The 13,658-nt window shown below is 44.5% G+C and overlaps 1 protein-coding gene across 4 annotated transcripts in view; it reads right to left on the bottom strand.

Moving 5' to 3' along the window:
• Positions 1-13,658, bottom strand: part of LOC129813021 (phospholipid-transporting ATPase VD-like) — a 48,203-nt gene that overhangs the window by 8,070 nt on the left and 26,475 nt on the right. For all 4 annotated transcript variants that reach the window (XM_055865144.1, XM_055865143.1, XM_055865146.1 and 1 more), the window contains 4 exons: positions 11,344-11,549; positions 10,973-11,146; positions 7,384-8,196; positions 7,099-7,225 (listed from right to left, as the gene is read on the bottom strand). In XM_055865144.1, coding sequence (XP_055721119.1) covers positions 7,099-7,225; positions 7,384-8,196; positions 10,973-11,146; positions 11,344-11,549 — 1,320 coding nt within the window. The remainder of the gene's footprint in view (positions 1-7,098; positions 7,226-7,383; positions 8,197-10,972; positions 11,147-11,343; positions 11,550-13,658) is intronic.

Genomic DNA, 13,658 nt, shown 5'->3' with positions numbered 1-13,658 from the left:
ATTGCTCATGTTTCTTTCCCCAAGCAAGTCTCTTCTTCTTATTGTGTCCTTCAGTAGTGGTTTCTTTGCAGCAATTCGACCATGAAGGCCTGATTCACGCAGTCTCCTCTGAACAGTTGATGTTGAGATGTGTCTGTTACTTGAACTCTATGAAGCATTTATTTGGGCTGCAATTTCTGAGGCTGGTACCTCTAATGAACTTATCCTCTGCAGCAGAGTTAACTCTGGGTCCTCATGAGAGACAGTTTCATCATAGTGCTTAATGGTTTTTGCGACTGCACTTGAAGAAACTTTAAAAGTTCTTGTCACGTTCTGACCTTTATTTCCTTTGTTTTGTCTTTATTTATTATGGTCAGGGCGTGAGCTGGGGTGGGCAGTCTATGTGTGTTTTTCTATGTTGGGGTTTTGAGTTCGGCTTGGTATGGTTCTCAATCAGAGGCAGCTGTCAATCGTCCCAGATTGAGAATCATACTTAGGTAGCCTGGGTTTCACTTTTGGTTTGTGGGTGTTTGTCTTCCTTGTCAGTGTTTGTCGCCACACGGTACTGTTTCGTTTGTTCACATCGTTTATTGTTTTGTTTAGTGTTCTGAGTTTAATTAAAAACATCATCATGAACACTTACCACGCTGCGCTTTGGTCCTCCTCTCTTTCTCCCGAAGACGATCGTTACAGAAACACCCACCACAAAAGGACCAAGCAGCGTGGTAACGGGCAGCAGCAGCGGTCACAGGACTCCTGGACATGGGAGCGAGATCTGGACTATGTCACTACTTGGGAGGAGATAGACAGGTGGTCGGTCGACCCAGGGAGAGTGCCGGAGCCCGCCTGGGATTCTCTGGAGCAGTGTGAGGAGGGATACCAGCGAATGGAGGCAGCACGGCAGCGCGACAGGTACGAGAGGCAGCCCCCCCAAAAATTGTTTTGGGGGGACACACGGGGAGTGTGGCTAAGCCAGGTAGCAGACCTGAGCTCACTCCTCGTGCTTATTATAAGCAGCGCGTTACTGGTCAGGCACCGTGTTATGCGGTTAAGCGCACGGTGTCGCCAGTACGTGCCTATAGCCCGGTGCGCTATAGGGCAGCCCCCCGAAAGTGTCATGCGAGTGTGGGCATCCAGCCAGGGTGTATGGTGCCTGCTCAGCATGTCTGGTCGCCGGTACGCCGTTTCGGTCCAGGGTATCCTGCGCCGGCTCTGCGTGCTGTGTCTCCGGGGTGCTGGGAGGGTGCAGTGCGTTGTATGCCTGCGCTCTGCTCGTGCCGGGCAAATGTGGGAGTGGAGCCTAAGGGAGAGGTGCGCGTAGTAGGCACTAGATCTCCAGTGCTCACCCACAGCCCGGTTCAACCTGTGCCTGCATTCTGGAGGGTCCGGGCTAGAGTAGTTATCCAGCCTGGGGGAGTGGTGCCAAGGCTGCGCACCAGAGTTCCAGTGCTCCCCCACAGCCCGGTCCTTCAGGTGCCTCCTCCTAACACCAAGCCTCCTGAAGGTCTCCCCAGCCTGGTGGGTCCTGTGGCAGCCCAACGCACCAGGTTGTCTCTCCGTCTCCTCCCTACAGAGCTGCCCGTCTGTCCAGCGCCGCCTGAGCTTCCCGTCTGTCCAGCGCCGCCTGAACTGCCCGTCTGTCCAGCGCCGCCTGAACTGCCCGTCTGTCCTGAGCCGCCTGAACTGCCCGTCTGTCCTGAGCCGTCAGAGCCGCCCATCTGTCCTGAGCCGTCAGAGCCGCTCGTCTGTCCTGAGCCGCCCGTCAGTCAGGAGCCGCTAGAGCCGTCAGTCAGGAGCCGCCAGAGCCGCCCGCCAGTCAGGAGTCGCCAGAGCCACCCGCCAGTCAGGAGCCGCCAGAGCCGCCCGCCAGTCAGTAGCCGCCAGAGCCGCCCGCCAGTCAGGAGCCGCCCGCCAGTCAGGAGCCGCCCGCCAGTCAGGAGCCGCCCGCCAGTCAGGAGCCGCCAGAGCCGCCCGTCAGTCCGGAGCTGCCCCTCAGTCCGCAGCTGCCCCTCAGTCCGCAGCTGCCCCTCAGTCCGCAGCTGCCCCTCAGTCCAGAGGCGCCTTTCAGTCCAGAGGCGCCTTTCAGTCCAGAGGCGTCCCTCAGTCCAGAGGCGTCCCTCAGTCCTGTCCCAGGCCAAGGTCGGCGGTTAGGATCGCCGCTCGTAAGAGGCCACGGGGGAGGTTAAGGAGGCGGACAAAAGCCGCCACCGCGGACAGACGCCCACCCAGACCCTCCCCTATAGGTTCAGGTTTTGCAGCCGGAGTCCGCAGCTTGGGGGGGGGACGGGGGGGGTGTACTGTCACGTTCTGACCTTTATTTCCTTTGGTTTGTCTTTATTTAGTATGGTCAGGGCGTGAGTTGGGGTGGGCAGTCTATGTATGTTTTTCTATGTTGGGGTTTTGAGTTCGGCCTGGTATAGTTCTCAATCAGAGGCAGCTGTCAATCGTTGTCCCTGATTGAGAATCATACTTAGGTAGCCTGGGTTTCACTTTTGGTTTGTGGGTGTTTGTCTTCCGTGTCAGTGTTTGTCGCCACACGGTACTGTTTTGTTTGTTCACATCGTTTATTGTTTTGTTTAGTGTTCTGAGTTTAATTAAAAACATCATCATGAACACTTACCACGCTGCGCTTTGGTCCTCCTCTCTTTCTTCCGAAGACGATCGTTACAGTTCTTGACATTTTCCTGATTGACTGACCTTCATCTCTTAAGGTAATGATGGACTGTTGTTTCTCTTTGCTTATTTGAGTTGTTCTTGCCATAATATGGACTTGGTCTTTTACCAAATAGGGCCATCTTCTGTATACCACCCATACCTTGTCACAACACAACTGATTGTCTCAAACACATTAAGGAAAGAAATTCCACAAAGTAACTTTTAAGAAGGCACACCTGTTAATTGAAATGCATTCCAGGTGCATTCTGCATTGAAATGCATTCTACCTCATGAAGCTGTTTGAGAGAATGCCAAGAGTGTGCAAAGTTGTCATCAAGGCAAAGGGTGGCTACTTTGAAGAATCTCAAATATAAAATATTTGTTGATTTGTTTAACACTTTTTTGGTTACTACATGATTCCATACATGTTATTTCATAGTTTTGATGTCTTCACTATTATTCTACAATTTAGAAAATAGTCTAAATAAAGACAAACCCTTGAATGAGTAGGTGTGTCCAAACTTTTGACTGGTACTGTATTCACAGAAATAAGACAGATCCTGTTTGAGTGTTTGTTTAATAGCCTACTGATTCCATGTGCACCAAGCCTCATGCAACAACATGTCAAGTAACAATTTTGCATTCGGCTGCTTTTAATCTTTGCTTTGCTGTAATAAAGGCTTTAAACTGTTTTTCGTTAGAACAGCCCCTCTGGTATTATTCATAATTTATTTAATGCTGTTTACGCTGTTCCAAATTGTCCCAAAAATTATTTGTAAAATAACAATAATAACACTCCTTTTTCTTGATCTCCTTCTTATTGTAATTATTACTATTATGATCATAAGAAATGTCATTATCATTAGTAGGCTTAGTATAGCAGCCTTGTATAACCACCATTGAGCTGTAGGCCTAAGAGCACATCCGGTTTAGCATTAACACCATAACTTACTTTGGCCTATATTTCAAAACTTATATAGGCTACTGCATCAATCAATCATTCATTCGTTAGTTTATGTCATCACACAGCATACCAATCATTCATGATTTGAAATGGAATCAAGCATTTTAGTTTTAAAACTACACGGACAGCGCGCAACACGGACAGCGCGATAAACACGTTGATGTTCTGTGGTGGTCGCTGCAGCAGGGAGCAGCAGGGAGGAGAGAAAGACAAACGGGTGCTAGTCACACAGTCACTCGCTGTCTTTTCTTTTTTTTAACACAGCGCAAAAAGTCTGAGCCAGGCCCGGCACAATCAAATCAATTGCTGGTTGGGCTCGCTGTAGTCATTTGTGTGTCTTAATTATTTAATCAAACAGTGTGCTTAAAGCATCAAACAAGCTCAGTGAATATATTTGATTTAAACACATAGGACAGGACTCGTCAACTAGGTTTGGCCTTGGGCCAAATTCTTTGAGCTAATAGCCGAATGGTCATTCCACAATTAGCATATAATATTAGCACAATTAATAGGCCTTTTTTTGAACACATCTGATTAGTACATAATAAATTCAGTGACAATAAGATAATAATTTTGATCTGATTACGCTCATAAAATCACCAATGTCTCTATTCAATTATTATTTTTGTCTATTTCTCTGTGCATTGATTGGTGGGGAAAAACATATCTACATAGCCTACTGTAAGCTGCACTACTTTTTTAATGTCAACATTAGTTCAGAACAATTAGCTTGATAGCAAGAGAATATGTCGCTCTCAAAAAGTATCAAAAGGTGAAAGAATGGACAGATACTGTAGATATGTGTTCATAGATGTTCATCTTCCAATATTTTTCCCAATGCCAAGCCAGTGTGTCTCAGATTTCATTATGAATTTAAGCATGGAACTTTCAAAGTGGCATTCCCGCCCTAGACAGAGGCCTGACGCAGAGAAATTTAAGCATTAACTGCAAGCTACACACATCTTTTTTGGCTGACATATTCTTGTCACTTAAACAAGTTAAATCTGCAGTTACAAGGAAGAGGGAAAACAGTGGTGGACATGGTGGAAAAACCTGAGGCCTTTACTAGGAGGCTTGAGTTATTCGATTTGGACTTGTCATCTGGAAGGCTACTTCACCTCAGCACACTGAAGAAACGACAGGCAGAGAGACCAGATAGCAGATTTGTCACAGAGGTGATGGAAGATTTCATCAAGCAGCTGAGGGACAACTTCTCCACCAGATTTGAAGACTACAGCATATCTGCCCAAGGATATCATTGTTTGTACGTGATCCTCTCACAGTCCGTCCAGGTGGAGAATTCTCCTCCCTTGCTAAGAAAACAATACCCTTGCTGGATGAGGCCACAATTCAAACAGAGCTGATTGAACTCCAGATATCGAGCCAAATCAGGGATGCGCTCGGGAGTGCCTTTTGTGTTTTGGGTGGTATGCACAGAGGAATACAACACAATAAAGAAACTTGCATTTTATGTGCTAACAATGTTTGGATCGACTTATACACGCGAGTCCTCCTTTTCCTCTATGAACGCAATATAGACTCACGACAGGAACCGGCTTTCATATAATGTAAACTCACTCACCTTGGTCCGTACAATTGACCTTATTTTAGCGCCCCAAAAACATAATACTTACAGATCAACTAATGTCAATACCATTGTAAAGCACAATTTCTCCCCTTTACAACAGAATCAATTATATAACCCCCACGCTGCCCGTTTCTGCATGATTCAAGAAGGCAATGAGACCCGTCGGGTCTTTTTAAAAATGGCGGGTGGGGAAGCGAAACTAATGCGTGATAGTGAGAAGGAGAGATGTTGTGTGGGAAAATTGCTTTTTTCCCACTCGATCTGTCCAACTTATCACCTTATCGCCTCTAAAATGTAAATAAAACACTATAAAGAGGTTATATAATGTGTCATTACATACCTATTTGAAGGTTTGTGTCGAATTTGAATCGGATTTTTAGGGCGGTGCTAAAGTGATCTTCAGAAGTAAACAGATGCTTTGAGAATGATGATCGCTTGCAGTGAAGATGCAAAAATGACCCCCTTACCCCGTCACTGTCCATGACTTGTTTTTAAACGAGAGAAGTGCTACACCTGGTGGAGAGAGATTGTAAGACAGAAATAGTTGCTTTATACGTACTGTACGTTACGACATGACACGTCACGATGTAACGGAGGGTCAGTTTTTTCAACTTTTCTCCAATACTATAGAGCCATTACCATGTCGATCAACGCATGAATAGAAACGTAGATCACACCCCTGATTTTGAAGTCAACACAGTCGCTACAGTCCCATTCGTTTTCTTTGTAGCCTCGTTTGAATGTTGCGGTTGCGCACATTTGTACGGAATGGGGTGAGTTTACGTTAAGTCAATGGAGGACCGCCTGCACATCAAAATCACATCCATCTCATCCGACATCGTGTCCGAGTGGATCTGCAACTTTTCTCATTGAGTAAGTAACTCAGTGGCCTATATGACTGTATTTTGTAAATACTAACATTATTGTGAGTGCTTATCCAGGGCTATTTAGATCTCAAGCTGATCTCAAGCTGACAGTATTTTTGGTCCTTACAGGAGCAGGTTATCACAAGACTCCCGATACAGACATTCAGACATCACTTTTTTTTCTTTAAATTATTTTTTTATGTAAGATGCAACAGTTTTGGCCAGTTGCAATTTTATGTAGGCCTAATAAATTTTTAAAATCCCACTTCTATTGCCATTTCTTTCTTGTGAAAGATGCTGTTAAGCCACATAACTTAACTGGCTGAGGTAGGCTATTTTATATAGGCATAGGCTTGGAAGAAATAGACTCCAATTAAGCCCTCTTGTTATTTGTAAAGTCAAATTAAAATGAAGATTATTGTTGAAATGAATTACTCAACTGGTGTAGTTTTTCTGGATATGTTGCTGTGCGCCACTTGCATAACAAGTTAGCTATATTTTCAGCGCCAGGTGCTGTTCACCTCCTATTGATTGCACTGCGATTGCAACTTTACGTTTCAGCACCACAAAATGGTTCATTGCCTGCTTTATTAGTTGACTGCCTTCAGCATTCTCTCTCCTAATGAATGAAGTTAAAATGTAACTTTTGCATTATTTAAGTAGGGTAACTTCCTTCTTGGGACTTTTTGCATGTCGGGTCCGAGATTTTTTTATAATATTATTTTTAAAAAATGATGGGAGCCAAATAATATAAAATAACCCTGACATAGGATGTGTTAATATGGAAAAATCTTTGAAATTCTAAAGAACAGACTCTTCTTGGTTGGCCAAGATTATTGTTTTGTTGGGGACAGTCCTAACCAAGTTGCTCCTTGAATTCACCACCACAGTTTATAAACGAGTGTAGGAGCAGCACTGTTGACTATGAAAGTTACAGGCTGTGCCTTTAATTGATTTGTACCCTATGACTAATACTTTGGCAAGAAATTAAATAAATCATCCTTATTCTCCTAATGGTGTAAGAAAACATGTCAGTGGAGTTTTACCCAGTAGGGTGAGGTTGGTTTCCAGTCTCTGTGCAGACTCCAGTAGAAGCTCCTCTCTGTTCTCTATACTGGTTTCTGCAAATGCATGACGCTTCAACCAAATGTCATACTCCTCCTCCTCCAAAACCTGTTAGCACAATGCACCAGTAAGTGAAAAATAATTTATTCTAACGAGGACAATCAACTATTCTAAGTTATCAAGTCTTTTTTCCATAGACACAAATGTGAATTAATGTGGTATTTAAGGTCAAAGCTAAAAAGTTTAACCACTGTAGATGTCTGTACCTTCTTAGCGATGCAGAGGGTGCGAAGGCCTTCCCTGGCGTAGTTGTCTAGGTGTTTCTGGGTTTGTTCTCTGATGTGACCCTGTCTCCCGTCTGACTGCTCAGCACCTTTAGGTGACTCTGCCAGGTCCATGATGACCGAGTCTGCTCCCTTGGTGTAGACCACCACCTGCTTGGTGAGTAGGTGGCGGACCACCACAGACATCCTCTTGCGGGTGGAGTCGAAGGGCAGGATGTGGAGCAGGCGCACAGCCAGGCTGCCCATCCCTGGCAGCTCCACCAGAAGGCGCTCGAGTGAGCGTCCCTGCAGGGTGCAGCGGTAGGCCCTGGCCGCGTGGACCAGAGCCGCCTCGTCAGGGCTCTCCGCCTCATAGATCAGTTCATCTGCCCCAGGTTCACTGGGAGGGCCTTCGGCTCCGTTTGAGTTCTCCAGTCCGCTCCAGGCCCCCGGGTTGAGGTGGAACATCTTGTCCTCTTCACCTTTCCAAGAGCCATGCTCTCCCTCCTCCTCATACCCTTGGTCCCCATCCTCTCCAGGGACCCCATCCAGCCCTGGTTTGATACTTAGGATGGAGGCCTCAAGGTTATGCTCCCCGTCTGGCTCTGTACCCAGCTTGGTGAGGGTAGGGGAGGGGCTGGGTGTGAATGAGGCTGCTTTTCCCCTGGAAAAGAGCCTGCGTGTGAAGCTGCGAGGGCTCTCTGTAGTGTGGGGAGGAGAGAGTGTGGAGAAGCGGGGGAGGCCAAAACACTGGAACAGCATCTTGATGTCCTCCAGGGATTTAAGGGGGGTACGGGAGACCTCTGGCACCTGGACCTGGGAATGTAATTGACAACATCAGTTGAAATGGAATTGGCACTAACCCTGGTCAAACATATACATTTTTGTTACATTCAGCATGTGCTTTCCCCCTTTGAGGACTACACATGGACATTGTTAGGAATTAAAACATCGCAAACACAGGGTTTGTACAGAAAGTGGCAAGTCAAATTCAAGGACTTTTGTCACGGATCCCCCCGGTACTGATCCTCATTCTGTTCCGGAGGTCTACGTCACCGGCTTTCTAGGCTTCACTAAACGGGATTCATTATCATCAACCTCGGACTGTCTTTTCTGATTACACACACACCTGGTTCCCATTTCCCCTGATTAGTATGTTATATATGTGCCCTCTGTTCCCTCTGTCTTTGTCGGTTATTGTTCCCATGTCCGTTGGTGGTGTGAGTACCTATGCGTTGGTGCAGCTGTTATGCTGCATGCTTTATATATTGTGAATTACGGGTATTGTCCCGTGTCAGTCAACAAGGTTTACCCTCGCTCTTTTGTTTGGGTACAGCCCAGTGTTTTTGTATGGGTGTATTAAAAACCCCTATTGTGTATTCCTGCGCCTGTCTCCAAAATCCTTTATACCAGAGTGACAACTTTCAAGTACTTTTTCAAGCACTAATATTTATTTTCAAGGACCATCAATTTGCAATAGTTCAAATAAAATTGTATTAGTCACATGCGCCGAATACAACAGGTATAGATAGACCTTACAGTGAAATGCTTACTTACGACCCTCTAACAAGCAATACAGTTTTAAAAAATACAGATAATAAGAAATAAAAGTAACAAGTAATTAAAGAGCAGCAGTAAAATAACAATAGACTATATACAGGGGGTACCGGTACAGAGTCAATGTGTGGGGGCACCGGTTAGTTGAGGTAGTATGTACATGTATGTCGAGTTATTAAAGTGACTATGCATAGATGATAACAGAGAGTAGCAGTGGTGTAAGAGGAGGGGGGGGGGGGTGCAAATAGTCTGGGTAGCCAGTTGATTAGATGTTCTGTAGTCTTATGGCTTGGGGGCAGAAGCTGTTTAACAGGCTCTTGGACCTAGACTTGGCGCTCCGGTACTGCTTGCCATGCGGTAGCAGAGAGAACAGTCTATGACTAGGATGGCTGGAGTCAGACAATTTTTAGGGCCTTCCTCTGACACCGCCTGGTATAGAGGTCCTGGATGGCAGGAAGCTTGGCACCAGTGACGTACTGGGCTGTTCGCACTACCCTCTATAATGCTTTGCGGTCGGAGGCCGAGCAGTTGCCATTCCAGGCAGTGATGCAACCAGTCAGGATGCTCTCGATTGTGCATCTGTAGAACTTTGAGGATCTGAGGACCCATGTCAAATCCTATTCCTATTATGCAATTGTTTCTAGTCGCCACCAGATGGCAGTATATCACCACAACCTCAACAAAAAAAACGAACTTGGTATATTCATCACTACCTTACAAGTCCTCCTCAATAATAAGTGTTTTACTACTTACATGAGTGGTAAGTCAGTACTGATGACGTAATTTGAGTAGTGATGAGCAGAGCTTTGGGACATACCTACTGGTGAACACACATTTCCTATTGCAGCTTAATGACTATTGTATTTTTATTGGGCATTTGGGAATCTACTACTTAATAGTTTGAGCCAGACGAGAAGTAAGTACAGGGAGGGAATATTTAATAAATAACGGACATGAAACAAAACAAGGACAGAGTCTGGACAAAATAACATTAGTCTGGACAAAATAACATTAATGCAGACACGGGGAAGAAACTGAGGAAGTGACAGATATAGGGGAGGCAATAAATTAGTCACATGAAGCGCTGGTGTGCATAACGATGGTGACAGGTATGCGTAATGATGGGCCGCCGAGAGGGAGAGCGAGAGCAGGTGTGACATAGTTACAAAAAAGCATCTTGCTTCTGACAGGCAGCTTTAACCTTGCCGGTCGCGAGAAGGGCGGGTGGGCTGTGTGAAGGAAGCGGCATGTGAACATCCAACAGAACGGCAAAAGTACAGCTGCCACTTGATGAAGCGTAATATCGCGAGCGCTCCTTGAACGAGGCTAAAAAGCTCTGGAGAGAAAAAGTCAATGTAGAACTGGCGCCAAAGCAGAATGCAGCGTTGTGTCTTTCCCCCTTCAGGGCCGATTCACCCATGCTCACAAAGTCAAAGTCTTACACATTTTTTGCACATTACACGTTGTGGGTTGGTTGGGTTCAGTGATGTAGTGGTAAAAAAATTAAATGGGTAAACAAACATATAAAACGCAACATGTAAAGTGTTGGTCCCATGTTTCATGAGCTGAAATTCAAGATCTCAGACATTTTCCATACACACATTGAATCTACATTTGCCCGGCATTTTAACTGTCTATGTGATGTTTGGCGGCGTCTAAATCAGTCAGTTCTGTACCTGCCTGGCTGAGTGGCAGTGTGGGTGGAATGAGCGATCTCACCTGGAAACCAGAGTGCGAAACACTTGAGGAAATAAAACTCGGCATTCTGCCTGGAAATGAATTCATAAGACCAATACATTTTCCATTTTTTTTCTCACATATTATATTAAATTATATAATGTTAACATATTTTTATTATTTTCTCTTCTTTCATTTGAATTCAAGTACCAACTGAGAACATGTCTGATTTGCAGTACTTGAATTGCTTGAATTTCAGAGTGCCAAATTCAAGTACTTTAATTAAGCACCTCAAGCACCATGTGCGAACCCCGCAAACATCTACCTCCTTTAATTAAGTTGAGGCTATGTTACGTACCACATGGCGGGGCTGGTTGGGAGAAGACACCACTACCGTGTTGCAGATGGCCAGAGCCATGAAGAAGTCAACGATGTAGGTGAGCTCCATACTGGCGTCCCTCAGAAGGAAGAGTGGAGAGGACAGACAGTTCAGCTTCTGAACCAGGAAAGGGTCTGGGACTATATCCTTCTCCTTGAGGGAAGACAGGAAAATAGGAATTAGACATTTCATATCATGCCGTCAGTTGTGTGTGATTCAACGAATCAACTAATCACTAAGACTTGATTAGAAGAATCAGGTGTCTTAGTGCTTGGCGAGAACAAAAACGTGCATCTCCTGAGGGGTCTTATTGAAAATGGATTAATAAACACTGGGTGTATGAGTTTCACCATGGGGCTACTGAAGGCGCTGTGTCGGGGCAAGGTGGGGCTGGGTGACTCCTCCCCCTCAGAGTGACCTGTCAGTGTGTGCAGGGACACAGAGCTGCGGTTGCAGCTGAGTGACTTGCAGCTCAGGGACTTGGCGCTGGCACGTGACTTGAGCGTGTGGGAGCAACCCATCGCCTCATCCTCCTCGTACACTTCAAGCCTCCTCGCTGCCATAAAGACAGACAGGGAAGGACGAAAGAAATGGTTAAATACATTGTACAAAATCCTTAGTGTCATGGTATCATGGGAGGCAGGTAGCCTAGCGGTTAGAGCCACTCCCGAGGGTATTTCAGGACAAATAAGCACCCACAAAAAAATATTCTTATTTTCAAACATTCACAATACTATATCACTGATGAGTAGGGTTGCAAAGCTACCGTTAATTTACCGAAGTTACCGCAATCTTCAGTAATTTTGGTAATTAACAGAAAATCTATGGCAATTTGTCATAACTTTGGTCATTTATACTTGAATAACACTTTTTTTTTTTAAATAAAAATATAGAGTATTCATTTATTATATCTGTGTCCATAGAGTTTAGTAGATAGATCATATGGTTCAAGAGAAAATAGCCTAATTAATTAAATAATTATCTAATCAATGAAGTTTGAAAAATAAATATAAAGGGTATTTTATGCTGAAACCCTCATAATAAACACCAATGTTATTCACTAAGTTGATGGTTTACATTTAGCATAATGTTTTACAGCTTTCTCATATTTTATTTAAAAATATACAGTACCAGTCATAAGTTTGGACACACCGACTCATTCCAGGGATTTTCTTTATTTTTACAATTTTCTACATTGTACAACAATAGTGAAGACATCAAAACTATGAAATAACACATATGGAAATATGTAGTAACCAAAAAAAGTGTTAAACAAATCAAAATATATTTGCGATTCTTCAAAGTATCCACCCTTCACCTTGATGACATCTTTACACACTCTTGGTATTCTCTCAAGCAGCTTCATGAGGTAGTCACCTGGAATGCATTTCAATTAACAGGTGTGCCTTGTTAACAGGTCATTTGTGGAATTTCTTTCCTTCTTAATGCGTTTGAGCCAATCAGTTGTGTTGTGACAAGGTATGGGTGGTATACAGAAGAGAGCCCTTTTTGGTAAAAGACCTAGTCCATATTATGGCAAGAACAGCTCCAATAAGCAAATAGAAACAACAGTCCATCATTACTTTAAGACATGAAGGTCAGTCAATAGGGAAAATTTCAAGAACTTTTAAAGTTTCTTCAAGTGCAGTCGCAAAACCATCAAGCGCTATAATGAAACTGGCTCTCATAAAGGACCGCCACAGGAAAGGAAGAACCAGCGTTACGTCTGCTGCAGAGGATACGTTCATTAGAGTTACCAGCCTCAGAAATTGCAGCCCAAATAAATGCTTCATAGAGTTCAAGTAACATACACATCTCAACATCAACTGTTCAGAGGAGACTGTGTGAATCAGGCCTTCATGGTTGAATTGCTGCAAAGAAATCACTACTGAAGGACACCAATAATAAGAGATTTGCTTGGGCCAAGAAACACGAGCAATGGACATTAGACCGGTGCAAATCTGTCCTTTGGTCTGAGGAGTCCAAATTTGAGAGTTTTGGTTCCAACCGCCGTTTCTTTGTGAGACGCAGAGTAGGTGAGCGGATGATCTCCATACGTGTGGTTCCCACCGTGAAGCATGGAGGAGGAGGTGTGATGGTGCTTTGCTGGTGACACTGTCAGTGATTTATTTAGAATTCAAGCCACACTTAACCAGCATGGCTACCGAAGCATTCTGCAGCGATACGCAATCCCATCTGGTTTGCGCTTCGTGGGACTATCATTTGTTTTTCAACAGGACAATGACCCAAAACACACCTCCAGGATGTATGAGGGCTATTTGACCAAGAAGGGGTGATGGAGTGCTGCATCAGATGACCTGACCTCTACAATCGCCCTCCTCAACCCAATTTAGATGGTTTAGGATGTGTTGGACGGCAGAGTGAAGGAAAAGCAGCTAACAAGTGCTCAGCATATGTGGGAACTCCTTCAAGACTGTTGGAAAAGCATTCCAGGTGAAGCTGGTTGAGAGAATGCCAAGAGTGTCTAAAGCTGTCAACATGGCAAAGGGTGGATACTTTGAAGAATATAAAATATATTTTGATTTGTTTAACACTTTTTTGGTTACTACATGAATCCATATGTGTTATTTCATTGTTGTGATGTCTTCGCTATTATTCTACAATGTAGAAAATAGTCCAAATAAAGACAAACCCTTGAATGAGT

This window comes from Salvelinus fontinalis, chromosome 16 (genome assembly GCF_029448725.1).
Source record: "Salvelinus fontinalis isolate EN_2023a chromosome 16, ASM2944872v1, whole genome shotgun sequence".
Lineage (NCBI taxonomy): Eukaryota > Metazoa > Chordata > Actinopteri > Salmoniformes > Salmonidae > Salvelinus > Salvelinus fontinalis.
The sequence above is the reverse complement of the archived record's forward strand: the minus strand, read 5'-3'. Positions and strand labels throughout refer to the sequence as shown.